Source organism: Haliotis cracherodii, unplaced genomic scaffold (assembly GCF_022045235.1).
Source record: "Haliotis cracherodii isolate W230 unplaced genomic scaffold, xgHalCrac1.p SCAF_10, whole genome shotgun sequence".
Taxonomy (NCBI): Eukaryota; Metazoa; Mollusca; class Gastropoda; order Lepetellida; family Haliotidae; genus Haliotis; species Haliotis cracherodii.
In genome coordinates, this window is record NW_027266265.1 from 37,968,294 (window position 1) to 37,991,891 (window position 23,598).

Below are 23,598 nucleotides of genomic sequence, written 5' to 3' on the forward strand. Positions count from 1 at the left end.
TAAGTATGAAAAAACATTGGTGATACCTACCTTAAATTTATCATAGTCATACACACTATCATTATAACATGGTCCTTTGGTCATACACACCTTTGTTATTAATTGGACTTTGGTAATACACACCTTTGTTATAACATAGCCCTTTGGTAATACACACCTTTGTTATAACATGGCCCTTTGGTAATACACACCTTTGTTATAACATGACCCTTTGGTAATACACACCTTTGTTATAACATGGCCCTTTGGTAATACACACCTTTGTTATAACATGGCCCTTTGGTAATACACACCTTTGTTGTAACATGGCTCTTTGGTAATACACACCTTTGTTATAACATGACCTTTTGGTAATACACACCTTTGTTATAAATTGGCCCTTTGGTAATAGACACCTTTGTCATAATGTGACCCTTTGGTAATACACCCGTTTGTTATATCATAACCTTTTGGTAATATACACCTTTGTTATAACATGGACCTTCGGTCATATATGCCTTTGTTACAACATGGACCTTTGGTAAAAAATACCTTTGTTATAACAGGACCCTTTGGTCATACACACCTTTGTTATAATGTGACCCTTTGGTAATACACACCTTTGTTATAACATGGACCTTTGGTTATACACACTTTGTTATAAGTTATTATAATATAACATGGCCCTTTTCATCATACACACCTTCATTATAACTTGGCCCTTTGATGAGGTATCTGACTGTTTTTTGTATATCATCAATTTGCTGTCTCTGTGTAAAACCACCCATATCTTCTTCCATCCGCCATCCATAAAACTATCTGAAGTTTAATTCATGAATATTCGTGTTTAACAGAGGACAGTAATAGGTACATACATGATATTAAGAAGGGATTTACATCCACACAATACTTCAAAAGCAAAATCAAATAGTAAACTTTGTGAATTGAGTTGCAAATAAGTCAGTGACTAAATGGGTAATTAAAACATAAAATATATTTTGTCCTTTGTAATGTTCGGTCTCACAATGTGGTTGAATGTTAGTCATCATTAAATACATGAAACAACAAACATTTCCACTGAAAGGTGTGAACGACTTGCCTATGTTGTGAGTCTGAAGTCATGAAATGTCTTCGAACCAAAAACCTCCTATCTTGGAGCCTAATCAAGCAAGGTCATTACAGAGTTTGCCAGTTGACATCCTCTATATCTCCAGGGATTGCATTTCGGTAGACCTACACTAAGTGACTAACCCCTGGACCCATTACCGTCGTTTTCACGATCTCAAATTACCCACCCTCGATTTTCATTTAACATTTTACTGACCAATCAAACATGGAGATATGGAAATGAGAAATAGGTAAGGGAGATAACTCGTATTGCTATGTTGTTGCTATCGCCAACCTAAAATTAAGATGGTTTGTGACTTGCGTTAGATTCAATAGCGGAGCAAATCAAATTTTGCTGATGAAAATCAAGAGTGGGTAAATTTGAGATCCTGAAAACCACAGGAATGGATCCTGAGGTTAGAGTAGGTTTACCGAAATGCAAGCACTGGACATATGTAAAGGATGGTCATTAGATAAACATTCTTCCTAAGGTGACCTGCTTCTATTCTTGGAATTAATCCATCTGACAAACACAGGATTAATAAGTAACTCAAGCAAAATGTTTCTTGGAATAGTATCATGATCATGTTTCAATGGACACAGTAATAGGAGTTTACAGTGAGTGAGCATGGTAATATTCCAGCAATATCACCAGAAATTGGCATCAACCCATTTGGGGAATAAAATCCTGGCCATCAGCACGATTAGCAAACGCCTTAACCACTCGGCTACCCCATCGTCAAGCATACAATCTGAAGATTGATGCCCAATTGTTTTGTGGGGGTTAGAACTGATCCCAAACAACACATGCTGGCAAACAAATGGATCGAGTGGTCAGGCTCAGTTACTTGGTTGATTGTGTGTCATATCTTGATTGTCTGGTCCAGACTCGATTATTTACAGGCCACAAACATGTAGCTGGAATATTGCTGAGGGCGGCATTAAAAAACAAACAAAAAAAGATGGTCAATAAACTTACTGCTGTAACGCTTGATGTATCCAGACTTGATAACATCAGACATCTGAAATATCACACAGAAAACATTATAAACTATGTTCATGTAGATACATTTACCTGGTGTAAGACCATCCTCCATCATCCAGTGCATAATATCTCACATTCACAACACCAACTGATGCGCTTCCTTTTGAGTCCTATTGGGCTATACACTCATATGTAAAATATGTAATATTTGGGATTACACACTCTTAGTGAAGTACAATGTCTAGTACTTTTGGGGGTTGAGTCCCATCTGGGGTTCAAACCCACACTCATAAAGTGAGGCACCTAATCCACAGCACACAAAGTCAGCGACCTTACCCACTCAACCAACAAGACTTCCACAAAATGGAAGTCTGACAACTTGTAGTCCAGATCACATACTTTGTGTACCCCTCTGTGGATTGTGAAAGTGTTTGATCGGAAAGGGGAACCCAATCCTAAGGATCCTAAAGGGGTGTTTGATCAGCAAGCTGTGCCCAACATTAAGTATTGTGAAAGGTTGTTTGATCGGACAGGGTAGGCTACATGTTTGATCAGACAGGGATGCATCACCCTGATGATCACAAAGGCAATTTGATCAGAAAGTGGTGCCCAAACCTGAGGATTGTGAAGGGTTGTTTATCAGCAAGCTGTGCCAACACTAATGAGTGAGTGAGTGAGTTGGGTTTAACGCCGCTTTTAACAGTATTCAAGTTATATCACGGCATGTCAGCTTAATGTGGGAGGAAAGCCCGAAGTGATGCAGGTCTCAGACGTTTACCACTTCGGTGAAACCCACGAGCACGGGTATGGTGCTGACAAACCTAGAAACATAATCAGGGCGAACTGGGATTCGAACCCACAATTTTAGGTTTCCGGCGTGCCCAAGGGACGCAACTCTGCACAGCGAATCGCGGCGCCTTAGACAAGTGGGCCACCTGTGAGGTGAGGTGAGGTGAAATGGGGTTTAACGTCGCGTCCAAGATTATTGCACTTATATAGCGACGTGCATGTATGTGTGTGTGTTTCTGTGGCTGCTTGTACTAGTCCGGACTGATGCCAATTTATAGTGCTAGCTCACTGAGATACCATGCCGCAGTTTAACATGAATACCCCACTCAGACACAGTATACTGACTCCGAGCCGACCAGTCCTTGTTTTAGCCCCTTAATGCCGAGCACCAGTCAGGGTAACAAGTACCATCTTTTAACGTCTTTTGGTATGATGCGGCAGGGGATCGAACCCCGGACCTTCCGCTCTCCGGGCGGACGCTCTACCACTAGACCACGGAGGCTGTCTGGGCCACCTGGGCCACCTGTGCCGCCGCCAACACTAATGACTGGTAACCCCAGTTGTGCCCATTCTTCTAACACTGTCCACTGTCACCCCAAACCTATCATTAAGTCCCAACACCCACAACATTATAACCTTGCACATAAACCAACTGTAGCCTTGGATTTGAGCAAACCAGGATATTCATGCAACATTGCCAACAACAAAATTGGTTTCAAATTTCTACTGGAATAATGTAAACACCAAAATACTGACTAGTCGCGACATGCTGCAGCGTCTGTGGTGAAATAAGTTCACTACACAGGATCAAGATTTATCAGGCTGTCGACTGTGTGCCTGTACAGATGACGATGAATTTGTTTACATCCGTCTTCACAGGTTGATCATCTATCGAATAAACAACAACAAGTTTACTAAATAATTGATATAGATATCTACTTACTTTGCTGTTCTTCTTGGATGTAAGATTAATTTGAAATGAAACAATATACTCGAATGAGATAAACGTCACTGATTGCGAAAGCCCCACCAAATTTAGATGTCAAACATTTTCCAGAATGTTTTATCATCGCCCGTGCAAACTAAAAATAGCCACTCCTTCGGTAAACTGGGATCCTGTCTATACTTTCATAGCGTGCGTCGGATTACGGATACAATGGTAGCAGTTTAGCGTCCAACAATAGGTAACTCTAATGCCTTAGCTAATGCAGACCACTAAACAGAAACTATTCAACAACTTTTATGTAATAATGATTTGGATTGATTTTATACTGCACTGAAAATCATTTTTCATCAAATAAACGCTGATTTCAGTGATCGTGGTACAAATAACTATTTCGACAATATTATACAACTGGTAAAAAATATGTTGATCTACCTAAATCAAAATAACTTTCCACAACATAACGATGTTGTATATATATAGACTTGCCACCATAGAAAAATATTATTTACCAGATTGAAAACAATAAGTGTATTTCACAGTATCCCCATAAGGAGATATCAAAATGTATACAGTTTACGATCAACTCTCAAGATCAGCCCCTTAAAGGGGCACTGATCTAACGCCATTCCCCGGACTGGTTGTTGCCTTTGTTATTGTTTTTTCCCCCGTGAGTACCCGGATGATACGCAACGCAACTGAGCGTGACCAGAGACTGGGCTACCGTCTGCAAGGACAGCTAAATAAACTTGGAGGCTGGAGGCAATATTTGTTTTACGCATTTTTGAATAAACACTGATTGGTTAAATGTGATCTATAAAGATTCGACAAAGGGCGCATGTTAATTAATTTCTTCAGCCTAAACAAACAGACAAAAAGAACGGCGGAGCTCATTGGAAGTCGTCATTCGGAAATACCCCAGATGGTTATAGTTTAATACTAAAAAAAAGTATCCATGCAGTGAAAGCATTTTCGGATTTCGGATTGCGTCGATAATACGATTACTACTCCCTTGTTGTCATCCACGTTTTCTCGTATAACCCTACACATGTGTATTTGTCGTCATTCACTTGATGCTCAGTTAATGAATTTATTACAGGTACAATTTGGTAAGTTGTAATTATGGTATTTGCATTTTGTTTTCCTTCATTTGAACCGATTCGTTCTTGTTTCTCTACGTCTTGGTTGGGAAATTCTTCAATGCGCGATACACATTGTTTTCACAGGTCATTTCCTTTGAAACCGTGTATAGATTCCCGTCAATTTGTAAAATGTGATTCTCTCAGGCAATTTATAAAATGTGTAAATATTCAGTCATTTTGACTAAAAAATCTGTCCAGATTGATTAAGACGATCAAAAGGACTTACAAACATCACAACAGATTATTATGTAGGATTAGAAGCCAAACAACATAGAAATGTACTTTTCAAAGTAACATTTTCAGTCTCTTGGTAATGACATTAAACATCAAAATGTTTGGAATTCGTTATCATAAAAATACAGATGGAAATGTTTTTCAGTCACTTTGTAAAATAACTGAATAAATAAATATGTTACACATTTTGACAGTAACAAAATATACACACTATAAAAAAAGCAATGCTCAGATGAAATATTTACTTTGTGTTGCAAGTCAAAATAGTGTAAACGAAAATCGCAAAATTACCGAGCAAGTGACTTATCAAAACTTCGTCACCATTACCGATGCTACCCACAAAGATACCTACGTTTCCTTATTATCTCGAAAACTGTATTTCATTTTGTTGATCAATGTGATACGCTCTTATTACTACCGGTATCCATAAAAGTGACTAATGCGCTTACGAATGGCGCAACAGAGGTCGCGAGCTAGTCTAGATTTCTGCTCTACATCTGGGTACTCACTGGGAAAAAACAATAACAAAGGCAACAACCAGTCCCGGGGAATTGCGTTAGATCAGTGCCCCTTTAAAAAAGAACAAATTCCAAAGAGCCTTAAGTGTTGAATGTGCTATACAATTTCAAATGTGCTATACAATTTCAGTCGACTTTAACGAACGAGTACGAGTTTTTTTCCACCCGATTGTCGCATACGTCTCTTCTGGATTTTAGTTTCAGGGTCCAAGAACAGCAAGTTTAGTATGTTAATTGTTTCATTTATTTATCAGTGAACGTCAACGGTGACGTCAGGCATTGAAGGTCTTCCAAGTATTCCGAAAGTCTCCAATAGTATTTCGTGGGAGTGAGGTCTTACATGGTTTAACGTCGCGTTTCAGATTACTGCACTTACATAGCGAAGTGTGTGTGTGTGTGTGTGTGTGTGTGTGTGTGTGTGTGCGCGCGCGCGCGCGTGCGTGCGTGCGTGCGTGTGTGTGCGTGCGTGCATGCGCTTGCGTGTGTGCGTCATTCTGCTTGTACTAGTCCGGAGAGTAATTATTAGACGATCAAAAGTCACTACGTTAGTGTTTGTCTACGTTGTAAACATTTACCTTCAGCATAATGTTGTTTATTTACAAGGGGAGGGGTCAATATTCGGGTAGTCAAGTGTAGAAGCAAGTACAGAAAATATTCCTGTATTAAGAGAGAGAGAGCGAGAGTCACAGAGGAAGAAAGAATCGGAGAGAGAGAGAGTAAAAGAGAGAGTCACAGAGGGAGAGAGGGAGAGTCACAGAGGGTCAGAGAGCGACACACACACACAACATACATACATACATACATACATACATACATACGTATATATATATATATATATATATATATATATATATATATATATATATATATATATATATATATATATATATATATATATAATGTTATATGCTAATCTCGTGAAGACTCTGATTTAATGCTGTTTAATGCTATTGATGACATGGACCAATGGGACTGTTTTTTCTCTCCCGGCTTCCCCATTAACCTTAAATGAAATTTGTGTTTAGTTGTCAGTTGGTTGTATAAGAGCTCTGCGCAAATTGAATCAGCAACACGCAATCAATTTTGAGTTGCCAGGGCACAAATACGCATGGCATTTAAAACAACATCAATTGTATACTTACTAACACTGTGCGTAATTTCCCACAGCCTTTTCCAACTGCGTTCTTGTATTCCTGTCAGATTTATATCCCGTGACACATTGTACATCCAAATTTGGTATATGTTTTAACCAGGGGCTGAAGTGGTGCGTTTTGCTATTGTAGGGGTCGGGGATTGTCATCTTCTGATGACTATTGTTATTTAAGGAAGAGAATACAGTAAACTACGGTAATAACGAACACGCTTATAACGAATTGACGGATATAACGAACTTACTTTTTAGGTCCCGACTACTTGCTGTAGTTATGCTGTATATATGCTTATAACGAACTACGGTTATAACGAACTAAAATTAGTAGTCCCTTTGAGTTCGTTATAACCGAACTTTTCTGTATATGGATGCAACTTCTTTAAGGGGCTTGGGAGTTGATGGGGTTCAGCTGGTTGAAGATGGTGTCGTTTATCTCTCTGTTCTGGTGGAGGTCTTTTAGGTTCTTTTTTATGTTGGCGTTCTACTTTAGCAGTGGGGTCCTTCTTGATGGTGAAATAGATTGTCTAGTGTTAATCACCCATCAACGCCAATCATCTGTTGGCTTCCCCTGTTAGTTTCTACCCTTTGTTATTTTCCACCTTTCGTTATCTTATTACTTTTGTTGTCCTTGCAGGTACATATATATATATATATATATATGCTCTCTGCCTCATGGCATTCATTCACCTGATGAAGGAGTAAGTATATACTCCGAAACGTTGTGTTCCTCATAATAAAGAGGTTGATATCCATATATTCTCTTCCTTGTGTGAATCACTTCTAAATGCCTTTCAAAGACCTATTGTTATTTACTGGTTAAACCCAGACATCACAGGCATGCCTCTACCTCAGTGAATAATGCGCCATTTTTTTAAACGTAACGTATCGGTTTTGTAACTTAGACATATACCGCTGTTGTGAGGTCATGTAACACGTGACACACTTGGGGCATCACATGGACAGATGATAATTAGTCACCTGAAACCTGGCATGTTAAATGTAGATTGGTTGGGGGAAAACATAGTAGACCGTACTCATTGAAGAACAAATAGAAGAGTATTTTATAAACACACGTCCATGAGAATAATTACATGTGAGTACATGCTCCTGGCTTTAAAAACCCATTTATTACGAGAACTAAAATACATACAATGTCATTCATAGTGATCAAAGCTACCCGCGAAGATCCGGGTTGAATAGGTCTTCAGCAACCCATGCTTACCGTAAAAGGCGACTAACGGGATCGGATTGCGAGGCTCGCTGACTTGGTTGGTCGTATCCAAATGCGTGGAACGATGCTCATGATGTCAATGACTGGATTGTCTGGTCAAGACTTGATTATTTACAGACCGGCGTCATATAGCTTGATTATTGGTGATTGCGACCTAAACATGGTCCAGCTAGATCACATATCCTAAAAACACACATCATTTTTAGAAATACATTAAAGCACGTGTGGCAAAACTAGATAGGGAAATATAACCTAACGTGATCTTATCAATTTAACAATTTAAGTGACAGTGATAGATAGTATTGCGGGACAACAGAACACAACAGAAGATTACAGCACGAATTGTGAAAATTGACGGCAACAAGAGTAATCTCCCTTACATTAACGGTCCCCAAGCTCCCTCCCGGTATCGAGAGCTCTGCGAACGAGGAATCGCTGCGAGGCGCTCGAAGGGGCCATGACGTCATGCGTTGTCACGACGACGCAACTCAGTTGTCTTTGGAATGGATGGTCAGGTTCCACACTGAAGGCCAATTGAGCATAGGTATCTTGGAACGGATCAGGTTATGTGGAGACTTGACGAGTTGCTTTACAACAGTCTATTAGAAATAAATTTAGAAATGAGTTCTTGCCAGACAGAAAAAAACACTAATTTTCAGTGATTGCCTTTTACGCCCAATCTGCTATAATCGAGACTGGTTCTTCTCTGGCGTTGATGTTTCCTATTTAGAGGAACTAAGGAAACATCAATAACTTCATAATAAAGCCTAAATACTATTTATTACACGCAAAGCTAATGCCTATATCATAAACAATTCGGAAGACCATTACTTTATGTGGTGTGGTGTGGTGTGTTGAGGCGTGGCGTGGCGTGGTGTGGTGTGGTGTGGTGTGGCGTGGCGTGGCGTGGCGTGGCGTGGTGTGGTGTTTTGTGGCGTGGTGTGGTGTGGTGTAGTGGGTAGTGTGGCGTGGTGTGGTGTGGTGTGGTGTGGTGTGTGGTGTATTGTAGTGTAGTGGGTAGTGTGGTGTGGTGTGGTGTGGTTTAGTGGGTAGTGTTGTGTGGTGTAGTGGGTAGTGTGGTGTGGTGTAGTGTAGTGGGTAGTGTTGTGTTGTGTGGTGTGGTGTGGTGTAGTGGGTAGTGTGGTGTGGTGTAGTGTAGTGTAGAGCTAGGGTAGTGTAGTATGGTGTGGTGTGGTGTGATGTAGTGTGGTGTGGTGTGGTGTGGTGTTGTGTGGTGTAGTATGGTGTGGCGTGGCGTGGCGTGGTGTGATGTGGTGTGGTGTGAGTATTTTTTCACGCCGCTTTTAGCAATATTCCAGCCCTATCACGGCGGGGAACACCAGAAATTGGCTTCACACATTGTACCCATGTCGGGAATCGAACCCGGGTCTTCGTCGTGACGTGCGAACGTTTTATCCACTAGGCTACCCTACCGCCCCCTTTAAAGTGTAACGATTCACATATCCTCCTATCTTTACCTTGTAACCTTGACGACCTTCTTGTAGTAGGTGAGTGATTTTGGTTAATCCCCTGTCAACAGCATGTTAGTTATATCTAGGATTATCAGCTAGGATGAAAGCCGGAAGTGACGCAGGTCTTAGTTTATCACCTTGGTGAAACCCATGAGCAAGTGTTTGGTGCTGATAAACCTAGGACCATAACCGGGGAGATTCAAACCCACAATCACGACACGTCTAAGGGGCGAACTAAGACGACTGAGCCACCCGTACCCTTCTTATACAGAGTATGAGTAACTTATTTCAGGTAAAAGAGTGAGAAGATTAACTAGATGACCTGGGTTCCCAGAGATTTCACAGTAAAGGATAATCAGTAAATATCTGCTCTTCACGGAACAGACATGGAGCTGCAGGAATCATTAATGAGCCTCCAGGTATCTCAAGGCGGCTGATCCGTCTCCGCCGCAGCGTGCAGTGAGTTAAGCAGACAGGGAATCGAGACGTCAAGGAGGCTCATTGAGTCGTCAACGTGTGGAATCAAGTCATCAAGGAGGCTCATTGAGTCGTCAAGATGTGGAATCAAGTCATCAAGGAGGCTCATTGAGTCGTCAAGGTATGGAATCAAGTCATCAAGGAGGCTCATTGAGTCGTCAAGGTGTGGAATCAAGTCATCAAGGAGGCTCATTGAGTCGTCAAGATGTGGAATCAAGTCATCAAGGAGGCTCATTGAGTCGTCAAGGTGTGGAATCAAGTCATCAAGGAGGCTCATTGAGTCGTCAAGATGTGGAATCAAGTCATCAAGGAGGCTCATTGAGTCGTCAAGGTATGGAATCAAGTCATCAAGGAGGCTCATTGAGTCGTCAAGGTGTGGAATCAAGTCATCAAGGAGGCTCATTGAGTCGTCAAGATGTGGAATCAAGTCATCAAGGAGGCTCATTGAGTCGTCAAGATGTGGAATCAAGTCATCAAGGAGGCTCATTGAGTCGTCAAGGTATGCAATCAAGTCATCAAGGAGGCTCATTGAGTCGTCAAGATGTGGAATCAAGTCATCAAGGAGGCTCATTGAGTCGTCAAGGTGTGGAATCAAGTCATCAAGGAGGCTCATTGAGTCGTCAAGGTATGGAATCAAGTCATCAAGGAGGCTCATTGAGTCGTCAAGGTATGGAATCAAGTCATCAAGGAGGCTCATCGAGTCGTCAAGATGTGGAATCAAGTCATCAAGGAGGCTCATTGAGTCGTCAAGGTGTGGAATCAAGTCATCAAGGAGGCTCATTGAGTCGTCAAGGTATGGAATCAAGTCATCAAGGAGGCTCATTGATTCGTCAAGGTGTGGAATCAAGTCATCAAGGAGGCTCATTGAGTCGTCAAGGTGTGGAATCAAGTCACCAAGGAGGCTCATTGAGTCGTCAAGGTGTGGAATCAAGTCATCAAGGAGGCTCATTGAGTCGTCAAGGTGTGGAATCAAGTCATCAAGGAGGCTCATTGAGTCGTCAAGGTATGGAATCAAGTCATCAAGAAGGCTCATTGAGTCGTCAACGTATGGAATCAGGTCATCAAGGAGGCTCATTGAGTCGCCAAGGTGTGGAATCAAGTCATCTAGGAGGCTCATTGAGTCGTCAAGGTGTGGAATCAAGTCATTAAGGAGGCTCACTGAGTCGTCAAGGTGTGGAATCAAGTCATCAAGGAGGCTCATTGAGTCGTCAACGTGTGGAATCAAGTCATCAAGGAGGCTCATTGAGTCGTCAAGGTATGCAATCAAGTCATCAAGGAGGCTCATTGAGTCGTCAAGGTATGCAATCAAGTCATCAAGGAGGCTCATTGAGTCGTCAAGGTATGGAATCAAGTCATCAAGGAGGCTCATTGAGTCGTCAAGGTGTGGAATCAAGTCATCAAGGAGGCTCATTGAGTCGTCAACGTGTAGAATCAAGTCATCAAGGAGGCTCATTGAGACGTTAAGGTATGGAATCAAGTCATCAAGGAGGCTCATTGAGTCGTCAAGGTGCATCTTCCCGAGGCAAGAGAGTTAACTGACTTCAAAAGTCCAGTTTCCACCCTTGCCGAATCTCCCGCCCTGCATCACCACCTCCACGTATATCCCCCTCCACACAGATGAGCCAGCAGCATCTCCCGTCATCCTCCCGCCATGCATCACCACCTCCACGTACACCCCCCTCTACACAGAGCAGCCAGCAGCATCTCCTGTCATCCTCCCTCCCTGCGTCATCAGCCCGCGGGGGCGGTCGGGTAGCCAAGTGGTTATAGCGTTCGCTCGTCACGCAGAAGACCCGAGTTCGATTCCCGACACGAGTGCATTGTGTGAAGCCCATTTCTGGTGTCCCTTGCCTTGATATTGCTGGAATATTGCTAAAAGGGGCGTAAAACCATATTTACTCACTCACTCATAAGCCAGGCAGGTAACGGAATTCGTGAATTCACCAACAAACTTGTGTATTACATGGGACAATGAGATCTCACGTAGGACCTTTGTCAGGTGTAATCCTGTTAGGTGAATCCGAGTATTCCCCGATGCATTGGCAGAGTGAGTGAGTGAATGTTTCTTGCTACAGTCAGCAAATATCTGTCTCCGCGTCCTGTACATAATCGGGTTTGGACCAGCCAAACCAGTGATGAAAACATGAGCAGGCTGACCACCCGATCCAGATTTGTCGACCTTTAACCATGGCAAAGCGGCATTAAGCCTATATTCACTCACTCCTTCTTGCAGCTTTCAGTAAGGTGAACATGACGTTTATTTGAAAACGACACGCACTATTGTATTCCATGGATGTAATCAAGCAGTACATGTTCGTGATAAAGTTATACTTGTATTCCATAGCAGTGCCCTTTGAGATCCGGGTTAGAATAGATCTTCAGCAACCCTTGCTTGCCCCAAGAGGCGACTAACGGAATCGTGTGGTCAGACTCGCTGACTTGGTTGTTGCATGTCATCGTATGCCAATTGTCTAGATCGATGCTGGATTGTCTGGTCCAGACTCGATTATATTACTGGAGTGCGGTGTTAAACAAACAAACCTAATAATATGGAGTTACAGTAAACTACGGTTATAACGAACTGACGGATATATCGAACTTACTTTTTTGGTCCCGACTATTTGCTGTTGTTATACTGTATATATGCTTATAACGAACTACGGTTATAACGAACTAAAATTAGTAGTCCCTTTGAGTTCGTTATAACCGTACTTTACTGTAGCAAGCAATGCTCGATCGTGATTAAGGTTTACTATTATTCCACAGCAAGCAACTCATATTCGTGATGACGTTTTACTTGTATTCTATACAACTTGTACTACTTGTTTACAGGCTCCATCGTGTGATTTGTCTGTGAAGTCGAGTCGTACTTCAGAATTTTTAAATGACTGCGAGCGTCACCGAAAACAGATTAAAGCTGTGAGTGAAACTATGAAAGAGTGCAAATGTTCGGACTTCTGTAGTGCAAGAATGAACTGGAACTGGATTTGACACTCACCACGAAGGAAGGGTTAATGCCTTACGTCACAACAGGGCATATGTTATTGGAATCTCCAACAGACAATCAAGACAAAATACGTTGTGCCGCTGCCAGAGAGGAACTGGAATTAGACTCTCCTGTTGGACTTGGGCAAGATGATCCCTGTGAAACCGACCTAGATCTGTTCTCCATTGATCCGGAAATATGTACAGATACTAGAACTACCATTGGGCTAACATCAGACAAAAGTGGATCTGCCATTGACCTTAGACCAGTCATAAATGGATCTACCATTTACCTAACATTAGACACAAGTGGATCTGCCATTGACCTAACATTAGACACAAGTGGATCTGCCATTGACCTAACATTAGACACAAGTGGATCTGCCATTGACCTAACATTAGACACAAGTGGATCTGCCATTGACCTAAGACCAGTCATAAATGGATCTACCATTGACCTAACATCAGACACAAGTGGATTTACCATTGACCTAAGACCAGTCATAAATGGATCTGCCATTGACCTAAGACCAGTCATATATGGATCTACCATTGACCTAACATCAGACACATTGGATTTACCATTGACCGACACAAGTGGATCTACCATTGACCTAAGACCAATCTTAAATGGGTCTGCCATTGACCTAACATCATACACAAGTGGATCTACCATTGACCTAAGACCAGTCTTAAATGGATCTGCTATTGACCTAACATCAGACACAAGTGGATCTACCATTGACCTAAGACCAGTCAAAAATGGATCTACCATTGACCTAAAAGCAGACACATCTGGATCTACCATTGACCTAACACTAAGCACATGTGGACGTCATATATAAGTTTTATCGTCCCAGTGCCGGAAGGATGTAACGCTATCAAACACCAAGGAAGCGTTCAATGAGAGGCCGCCATGTCGAAGAAACCAAGCAACAATTTTAACAAGTTTGTCTCATTATCAAAGATTCTCGAGAAATGTCCAAACCATGTATAGAAGCAAGAGCAAGAGACTCCAGTTCACCGTCTGCTGTGGAACTATCGAAAGCCAAACAACCCCAGCTCAAAATGGAAGGTGTTTGTCAACTGCGGAATCGGAAAATCACATGGCAATACCCCGGCCAAGAAAGGGCCAGGCAAATGTCACAGTGTAAACCCTTGGACCAGGAAGTACATACGTGAGGACAGAGAACGTAGTCTCACATCAGGAGATCTGTGCTGTGGACAGTCTCTGGAACCACCCCCTGCTCCCCGGAAAGATCCGTCCCGTGCAGCCACTGCCAGGAGGGCTATTGGTCAAGGCGGGGGTGGGGCTATAGTCCACCAGTATCCAGTGGGGGGAAGTCCGAAACTGCCGCTGTTGCTGTCGCATGTTCTAGTCGGGTTAAGAGGAGTCTCTTAAGACACCTTTCCTTAACTTGTACTGCATGCAACCTTCTATATGATAAATATAGAACACCGAATAGTCCAACAAGAGGGTTCGTTGTTTTTTTTAATTTGAAAATGAAAAATAAAGGCATCGCGAATACTGATTTCACAATACAAATCAGCTAGTATGATGTGCAAAACTAACATTAAATACATAAATTCTACACGTACATTGAAATATTTATTCACCTTCCACAGTCAGTGAGAGAAAAAGTTAACGGTGCGAGGAAATGCATTCGGGAGAATTTAAAATTAAAAATATCTCAAACACGGAACTTGTGAGTTGAGTCTCACAACTAACTAAACTTAAGAGTGTTACCTTTTCAGCTTGCGTACACGAATATTGATACACATCTCTATTTACTGATCGAATGCAGGCGTCACCTATTGAGTGGATGCTGCACAAAAGGACAACGTCTCGCTCATTGTAACCGAGACGGTATGGCTGTTGTGAGCGTACAGGTGATAAGACACAATTGGTGCAGCAGTCTGGAGGCCGGGGAGTAAAAGTATATTGAATACCACACGAAAATTATCAAATTATACCCAATGTTGGCCCATATGAGCAAATACTAAATGGCTTAAAATATCTGCAGCACTGTTGGTATAAACGGGAACATGACATAAAGTACGGTGTTGCTACACAGTGCAATTCGCTCCACAGTTTGTTTGTTTTTTGTTAGTTTTTTGTTTGTTTAACGCCGCACCCAGCAATATTTCAGCTACATGACGGCGCTCTGTACGTAATCGAGTCTGGTACAGACGGTCAAGTGATTGACATCACGAGCATCGTGATCCACGCAATTGGGATACGATGGCATGCTTCAACCAAGTCAGCGAGCCTGACCACCCGATCCCGTTGGTCGCCTCTTACGACAAGCATATATATGTTACATGACATAGACGTACTACAGAAACCTATGATCTTGTGTTCTAATCTCAGTCCGCCCTGATTACGTTTCTTGGTTTGACAGCACCATGCCTGTGCTCGTGGGTTTCGCCAAAGTGGTAAACGTCTGGGACGAATTGCGGCACCTTTGAACACAGGGCCACACCCATGGCCCCCTGCTTCAAATAGACTTGCGGCAGTCGCGATGATCACTTTGTCTGAACTGCCCTACATTTTCCGTTTCATTGACTAGATAGGTCTTTTACATGGTGCGGGCTTACACGCACAAATAGGGAAATACAACAACTCAGATATCTAAATTATTCCATTCGATTGAGTAGGGCATTCGTCAAAATACAAGATCACAAGATATTTGTTTATTTGTGATTATAAAAGCAATACGAAGAGAGAGAAAACAAAAAAAAGGGTATTCAAACATTGAACCTGCGGATTCCATAATCCGTGAAGTGGATTGGAAGTGGATTGGAAGGCGGATTGTCATTCACTATCAGTTCACTACTGCGCATGTGTATTAGTATACTGACGAATACTAAGAGCATGAACTCCACGTGCACCTCGTCACGCTCCACCGCAGCCCAGAGAAATGCTTTCTCATTGGAAGCTGTACAGCTAGACTAACATCTAGTCTCTGAAATGATCAAAATTTACCGAAAAAAAACCAGTTGTTAAATAATAGTTAAAAATATAATAAAAAGGAGCCCAGAGTAATCTAGATTTGCCAAACATGATAGACTTGCATTGGCTGTATTGGATATATTAGTTTCAGGGTCTGTATGACAGACTACTGTACAGCCTGAAAAGACTGGTGGGGAGCCGTATTTCTGATGTGTAGCATTTTCAAAGCACGTGGTGTGATTTGTTTGTTTGTTTAATTGTTGTTTAACGCCGCACTCAGCAAAATTCCAGCTACATGTGTATATGAACATGGCAAGATAGGTACACAATGACAATAGTAATGACTGAAAGTTAACATATATCAAGTCATTAATTGTCTCAAGGTCATTTATAACGATTCATGCGTGGATTAAAAAAATAAGGCAACAGCTGGAACAGCTTCTCGTGGTAATTACGACCCACTTCTCACCAAGATAATGAAGATACTGGAACTAACAACCCATTGGCAACGACGAGAGACATTTCCCCTGGCATTTTACCTGAACGATGGATCTTTATGTTGACTAAAATGCTTCAAACGAAACACACAAGGCTTACTTTGATGACAAATGTGTCAATGCATCCAAATCAATTTAAAGTGTTTTGCTCTGTAAAACACCTTACATAAACAGTAGATCAGCGAGTACAGTAATTTTCACTGTGCTCCGAATCATTGGAGGAGACTGCACATCCGCTCATTTTGAGTACAGTTCTTATTTTGTTTTATCTCCTTTACTATTCAAAATAAAAGGTTATTTTTTAACGTGACTCGGGAAGTACGCGGCTATCTCCGAAACCTCATTGAATGTTTGTTTAGTTTATCTTTTATATGCCTATCTCACCAAAATAGGCATTTTTCATGTTGTTCTCTGAATAAAACGAGACTTCATCAAAACATGTAGTAAATTGTCACCTTAAGTTTAGACATAACCACGGAGTTGTCATATAGGTATGTGATATAACTGAAGATAAACAGCTTGTAAAGGTATATGTTAAGGTTCAGTCATTACTATTGTGGCATTATGCCGTTTCAAGGTGACCTTTCTTAAGTTTGTTCACCAGTAACTGTAGCAGTTCCAGGGGAAATATGGAAAAGGGCAAGCATCAACACAAAGACACAAATATTACCAGCGTCTTGATTTCGTAATGGGAGACATGCTTATTAAAGTATATATACACAATACAACGTACGTATGTAGTCTATCTAGTTACAGTCTTGTGACAAGTCTGTACGTGTGTATATAACACATAGCACGGCCTAGTCTAGAGAGGGCGGCGATGACAAAAATTGAAAATCATCCAGCAGCACAGATTATATATAGAATCAATGAACATATACTCGATTATCCAGTGTATGACATCTCCCGCCCATTGTCATACATAACGTGGACCTATTCGCGATCACAGCATCGTTTCGGAAGTGACCTCCAACGTTCCCTTCTCTGACTTTGCACCGAGTTTATCTCGCTCGTGACATTAATTTGATTGGAGGGCTATTTTTAGCGTCGATCTTTTTGAATCCGGTAGCGAATGAATATATTATATCCACGTTGGGGGGCCGTTGCCATATTGTGTGCAGATTAACAAGAACTGTTAGCAGCCACAAGACGTCTCACGTCCTCAAAGGTCTTCCAAGTTGTCTGTCCCATAACCGTAGGTACCTGGAGGATGGAGAAAGAAACGTCATGACAACATGCTTGGCTGTGATCTTTGAGCTAAATATTACATTTGTAGTGAGTGGATATTGTTTTACGCCGCTTTAAGCACTATCCCAGCAATATGACGGCGGGGGACACCAGAAATGGTCTTGACACATTGTACCAATGTGGGGAATCGAACCCGAGTGTTCGGCATGACGAGCGAACGCTTTAACCACCAGGCTACCCCACCGCCCCTATTACATTTGTAACTCCAACAGTTTTGTATTTTCTTTTGCCTTTACAGTATTAAAGAAGTTGTTATCCATAAAAATTGAGTCTACTTTGTCCCACAGTTCAACACAGACTGTCGATATTGTTGTCGATGGTGTTTCCAAGTAATGGCTATAGCTTCGCGTTCGGTTCCAAATTCAAATGAGCACTGTTCAATCTACAGATAACCTAGCTCCAAGTTGTTAACACAGTACGTTCCATTATTCTCGGATTAAGTAAAGAGATATTGGCATTTAGGTAAAACTGATATTATTTTATCCACATGAAAATGATTGAGCACAAATGATCAAAACTTTCCCATCTCCCATCGATTAACAGAAATGATTATTTACAATGGATACATAAAATGACAGAAATGAAAGAAGAGACATAGAAATATATGTACATTGTCATTGCTCACTGAGACATTTTTTTCTGTATATATATTATGTACTTTCCTGAATACTAGTATGTTTTCGTTGACATGATTAGGGTAAAGGTGCATTGATAACTAGCATCCATGCAATCCAACATTATTATTATATTTCGTAATTAACAATAGTGAGTGTATACGTGCGTTGGAATATCATTCAAATTTCATCTTCGTTATCGAACAACCCGTGTACATTCATGCGAACCCATTTTACAAATACATTGGTCTCTTTATCAAACCGGGGCGGTCAAGTAGTCTCGTGGTTAAAGCGTTCGCTCGTCAAGCCGAAGACCCGGGTTCTATTCCCGACATGGGTACAATGTGTGAAGCCCATTTGTGGTGTCCCCCGCCGTGATATTGCTGGAATATTGCTAAAAGCGGAGTAAAACCATACTGACTCACTATATCAAACCAAGCATCACAAGATTGCAATCTAGAACAGATAACTGCTTAAACGTGAAGAGAGTGCAGCCAAAACAAAAACACCGAGTTAATTACTAGTATTTGGGCTTATTGCTGTGGCCCTGAACAAAAATGTTGATCTTTTTCATTACGTGACATGACGTTGAGCAAGGTGGCTGAGTTGATTGATTAGAACAAGAGTGAAAAGGATCAATCTCTACTGTTGGCTCACTTCAAGATTCAAAAATGCATTCGTTAATGTAATATACATTCATTATCTCAGGCGTTTCCGGGTCAAAAGATGGTATATATACATTACAGAATACAGCTGACCCTCCAGGTAGCCCCAAACATGCATAAGTAATAGTATATTCATCATCGCACCAACATAGTCTCTTCATCACAGTAACTAGTAATACTGAGTCACTAACAGGGTCAGCTACACCTGCCCAGTCAACTTTCATTGTCAAGCACGAAACAATAACTCACCTTCCAGGTAAAATAATCGATTTCTCAGTATTTCCCATCTTGTAGTTGGGTCGAGCTGCTGGAAGGCCAATGTGCATCGTGTTGGATTACTATTAGTAAAAGTCGAATAATTGGTCGGTTTGCTATAAGAGCATTTTACTAACTTGTCCATACAACATTTCCTCACTACTTCTAATTCATGTTTATGCGCCAACACGAAATACCGCATGAGACGATTTTTATTCTCTTTTTTGTATTCTTCATTTGTTGTTTGTATCTTGCATGTCCTGGAATTATTCATGCCAGGTATTGCTCCTATTATCAATGTTTTACACATTTCCATCAGAAACAGCAACTTGTACTTCGCAGCCAGTGGGAGTAGGTACTCGACGTTGTCTTTATCAACAACGTTGACGCTCCTAAAGTTGGGGTAGTTAGCGGCCAGCATGTCCACAATGTGGTCAACATTTCCGTCCAACTTGGCCACGGCTTTGTTGGTTTCGCTGGGAGGAGACTGGGGGTCCGGGCGTGGCTGGAACTCACTCGCCAAAGTCGGGGACATCAGAGAGATTATATTCAGGTCCACGTGAAGCTCGTGGTCTTCCACCTGTATGACAGCGTCTGACTTCTTATTCCCCTCTGTGAAGAAGGTTTTCGCCTCTTTTAAAGGTGACTCAGACATGGTGACAGAAGTGTCGAAAACAAGTTCCAAATTCATATGGCTAACTTTCGGAGATGGTGTGTCAATTTACTGCTGGTCTTTAAGCCTTTGTATTCTGGAAATAAGAATATTCCACAATGAACCATACACAAGAAGTTCCGAGAAACGGACCTATTCCTGGAAACGTACCACGTAAAGTAAACTCACTCGCCAGTGTCGGGGACATCAGAGAGATGACAATCAGTTCCACGTGAAGCTCGTGGTCTTCCACCTGTACGACGGCGTCTGATTACTTATTACTCTTTGAAAAGAGGGTTTTCACCTTTTAAACTATCCTCGGTCCTTTTGTTCCTTAACATGTCTTAAACAAGGACAGTCGCCGATGGCTTTACTTAACTGTTGATCTTGCAGCCACTGATCTGGGAATAAGAATATTTCACAGCGACAAGTCACCACTCACGAGATGTTCCGAGAAACGCGTCTATTTTTATAAATATACCACGTAAAGTCGATTGGAGCTATTCTACCGACTCCCTGCTGCACAAAGGGTTTGTGCACGGAGCCATTGACGATAAGAACCTTAGCTTGTCTATGAAACGTGGGTAGTTTATGTCATAACGCGTTTATTGTCCTCCGTGAACCGAAACAGATCAATATATTCTGGGTAGTCCTAGCTTAAGAAACATTATCTTACCTCACATGTAAAGTACTTGAATTTGTTTGTCAATGACGTCTTGGTAAAATTCATCTACCCCCAACAGCTGTGTTCAGTTGAGAGTGTATACTAGTATCCCTTTGTCATGGCAAGAAACATTCTCGTAATGTATAATAACGTTGACTTTATATGCATTGTCGGGAGCTTAACTGGCAATGTGGTGGCAAACAATGTCAATGTGACCGTGTACCTGAGCCGACAGGCTTAGTAGAAAGAATCTGCTCTGAATGCAGACGAAAATAGCTCATGCGAAGTGTTGTGTCATTGAAGTCATACAATATGAAAATTTGTATTTGGTTGAATCAAAATTCGGATTATCGAACGAAAGTAATTCATAGGTTCAAAAACCTAATTATTAGTAGATACTTGCATATTGATATTTTGTTATATTTGTCTTGGATTTTCAAATGAATTCCATTCATCTGAAAGGTTATTTAGTAATAGCTATGGTTAGTATGATTGACCCGTGAATATTCGGGGTACAATAGGTCTTCAGCAACCCATGCTTGCCGTAAAAAGGCGACTATGCTTGTCGTAAGAGGCGACTAACGGGATCAGGAGGTCAGGCTCGCTGACTTGGTTGATGCATGTCATCGATCCCAATTGCGTACATCGATGCTCTTATATCAATCACTGGATTGTCTGGTCCAGACTTGATTATTTACAGACCGCCGTCATATATCTGGAGAACATTGCTGAGTGCGGCGTAAAACAACAAACGAACCAACTACTGTTTACTCTACGACAATAAGGGACAGCGCCTAGCGATGGTCCTGGGTGAAGAGAAAAAACGTTTTGATGAACCATCACCGCTCTCATGTGACCTTGGTGAACTAGGTCACAAATCACATTACTGCCTGGCGCTCGAGCTTATCAAAAAGGAGGTTTCTGAAGCCAAAGTGGGGAGGCAAGTCTTCGACGGGTGGGCCCTTAGAAGCAGTAATGTAGGATAGGTGTACAAATGTAAAAAATAATATTTAGATTTTACTACTTTTTTTAATTATCCTGCATTACTCCTTAATGCATCTGTATCAGACGGTATGGAGGAGGGTACACCTTCAGATGACAAGAAAAAAACCTCAATAAATAAACCCTTGAAAAGACCAATAGTTGTCAAATAGCTGTAAGGCGGAAAATGCATAAAACGCCGTAACGGTAGGACTGGTTCAGTCTTATCTACAGACGGAGCAAAAGAATTGGGAATTTTATAAGCTAAACTGAAATAAGGTCAAAATGTGATTATCCCTGGCTTCCAGCGGAAGTCACAAGCCTTTCAATGTCACGTGAGACAAAACGAGATCTCGTCCTTGATCCGACCCGTGAAGATCCAACCCATGCTTGCCGTAAAAGGCGACTATACGCGTCGTAAAAAGCGGGTGGTCAGGCTCGCTGACTTGTTTAATGCATGTCATCGATCCCAATTGCGTGGATCGATGCTCATGATATCAATCCCTGGATTGTCTGGTCCAGACTCGATTATTTACAGACCGCTGTAATATTGCTGAATGCGGCGTTAAACAACAAACCATCCATCCATCCTGAGCGAAGAAGAACAGACAAGTATATTAAGTGTGATAACAGTTTACTCAACAAAATTAAAAAATACTGGTACAGTATATGTCGTGTCAGCAACTAAACCGAACGTCATGGAATATCAGTGACACCGGCCCAAGTATCAGTTCCTGCACCCGAGTTGAAGACAACAAAGTCAACTTGTAAAACCATGGTAAACCAGTCTTGAACACGTCTGTGGTCCAGTCCACCCATACACACAGGTACCATGATCCCACTTCATAGAACCTAAGCCAACTAGAACGGCAACAAACACACGAAGTGGATCCTCCTCCTTCCCCCAAAACACTCATCAGTTTGTGGTTTCAGTAAATAAGTTCTTACACATACAAAATGACAACTCCACCATTAATCATTTAATGATATGATCCAGAAAAAAATAATCTTTCACTAAAGATATAAGTTGAATCCATTCCAGCACATTATGTGTAACCAACAGGGGGGAGAGGGAGGGATTTAGACCTTATTTCATTTTACTATTAAAATTACAATTTCATTGCGCGTACGTGGCTTTTATATCGACGGACCTATTGGATTTTGATTTTAATGATTTTTTTCACCGAAATTTTACTTTAAAGATCATATCTTGTAAGGTTCTCCACGGAAACTATTGAAAGTTTACATGAAGTTAGAATGCCATATGCATCTTATTGTTTGTCCTTGGTTGCATGCTAAAAGTAACACCGCTTGGTGGTAATATTTGATTAATATTTGGGACACCTCTGGAACGAGCCAATTTCGTAGAGTGGTGTCCGGTGACGGAGTTGGTACAAGCAAACCCTTTGAGGATTCGAACATGTTCAAGGTCGGAAATGGGTTAAGAACAGACATCGTTAATGTGTAGTCACCACTTACAGGGTATCGCCGCTTCGAAATTGTCGTGTGCAGGGGTGGTGTCCAAGTCTGTTCTTAACCCATTCATTTCAGTCATTTTATGTATTCATCATAAATAATCATTTCTGTAAATCGATGGGAGATGGGAAAGTTTTGATCATTTGTGCTCAATCATTTTCATGTGGATCAAATAATATCAGTTTTACCTAAATGCCAATATCTCTTTACTATATCCGAGAATAATGGAACGTACTGTGTTTACAACTTGGAGCTAGGTTATCTGTAGATTGAAAAGTGCTCAATTGAATTTGGAACCAAACGCGAAGCTATAGCCATCACTTGGAAACACCATCGACAACAATATCGACAGTCTGTGTTAAACTGTGGGACAAAGTAGACTCAATTTGTATGGATAACAACTTCTTTAATACTGTAAAGGCAAAAGAAAATACAAAACTGTTGGAGTTACAAATGTAATAGGGGCGGTGGTGTAGCCTGGTGGTTAAAGCGTTCGCTCGTCACGCCGAACACTCGGGTTCGATTCCCCACATTGGTACAATGTGTCAAGACCATTTCTGGTGTCCCCCGCCGTCATATTG

General features: G+C 41.4%; 2 protein-coding genes and 1 pseudogene across 4 annotated transcripts in view; 1 reads left to right on the plus strand and 2 right to left on the minus strand.

The window, feature by feature from the left end:
• LOC139454354 (calcium-binding protein P-like) overlaps nucleotides 1-12,652 on the minus strand; it is a 26,262-nt gene extending 13,610 nt beyond the window's left edge. Inside the window, exons 1-3 of one of the 2 annotated variants that reach the window (XM_071235995.1) lie at nucleotides 12,648-12,652; nucleotides 2,066-2,108; nucleotides 683-798 (exon numbers count right to left, since the gene is read on the minus strand). In XM_071235995.1, the coding sequence (XP_071092096.1) occupies nucleotides 683-798; nucleotides 2,066-2,108 (159 nt within the window). In that variant the 5' untranslated portion in view covers nucleotides 12,648-12,652. Of the gene's footprint in view, nucleotides 1-682; nucleotides 799-2,065; nucleotides 2,109-3,803; nucleotides 3,943-12,647 lie in introns of those variants that run through there. The other variant, XM_071235994.1, reaches the window with a different exon arrangement.
• LOC139453795 (serine-rich adhesin for platelets-like) lies at nucleotides 9,868-14,947 on the plus strand (annotated as a pseudogene).
• A 925-nt stretch (nucleotides 14,948-15,872) lies between these two features.
• LOC139450308 (uncharacterized) lies at nucleotides 15,873-20,662 on the minus strand. Of its 2 annotated transcripts, none has more exons than XM_071231998.1 (3): nucleotides 20,573-20,662; nucleotides 19,239-19,993; nucleotides 15,873-17,665 (listed from the first exon to the last, which is right to left on the minus strand). In XM_071231998.1, exons 2-3 carry the CDS (start codon nucleotides 19,933-19,935, stop codon nucleotides 17,625-17,627), a joined length of 738 nt encoding a protein of 245 aa, XP_071088099.1. In that variant the 5' UTR covers nucleotides 19,936-19,993; nucleotides 20,573-20,662; the 3' UTR covers nucleotides 15,873-17,624. The 2 variants fall into 2 exon arrangements, with proteins under 2 accessions (XP_071088099.1, XP_071088091.1); XM_071231990.1 differs by lacking the exon at nucleotides 20,573-20,662 and adding an exon at nucleotides 20,086-20,291.
• Nucleotides 20,663-23,598: the final 2,936 nt, after the last annotated feature.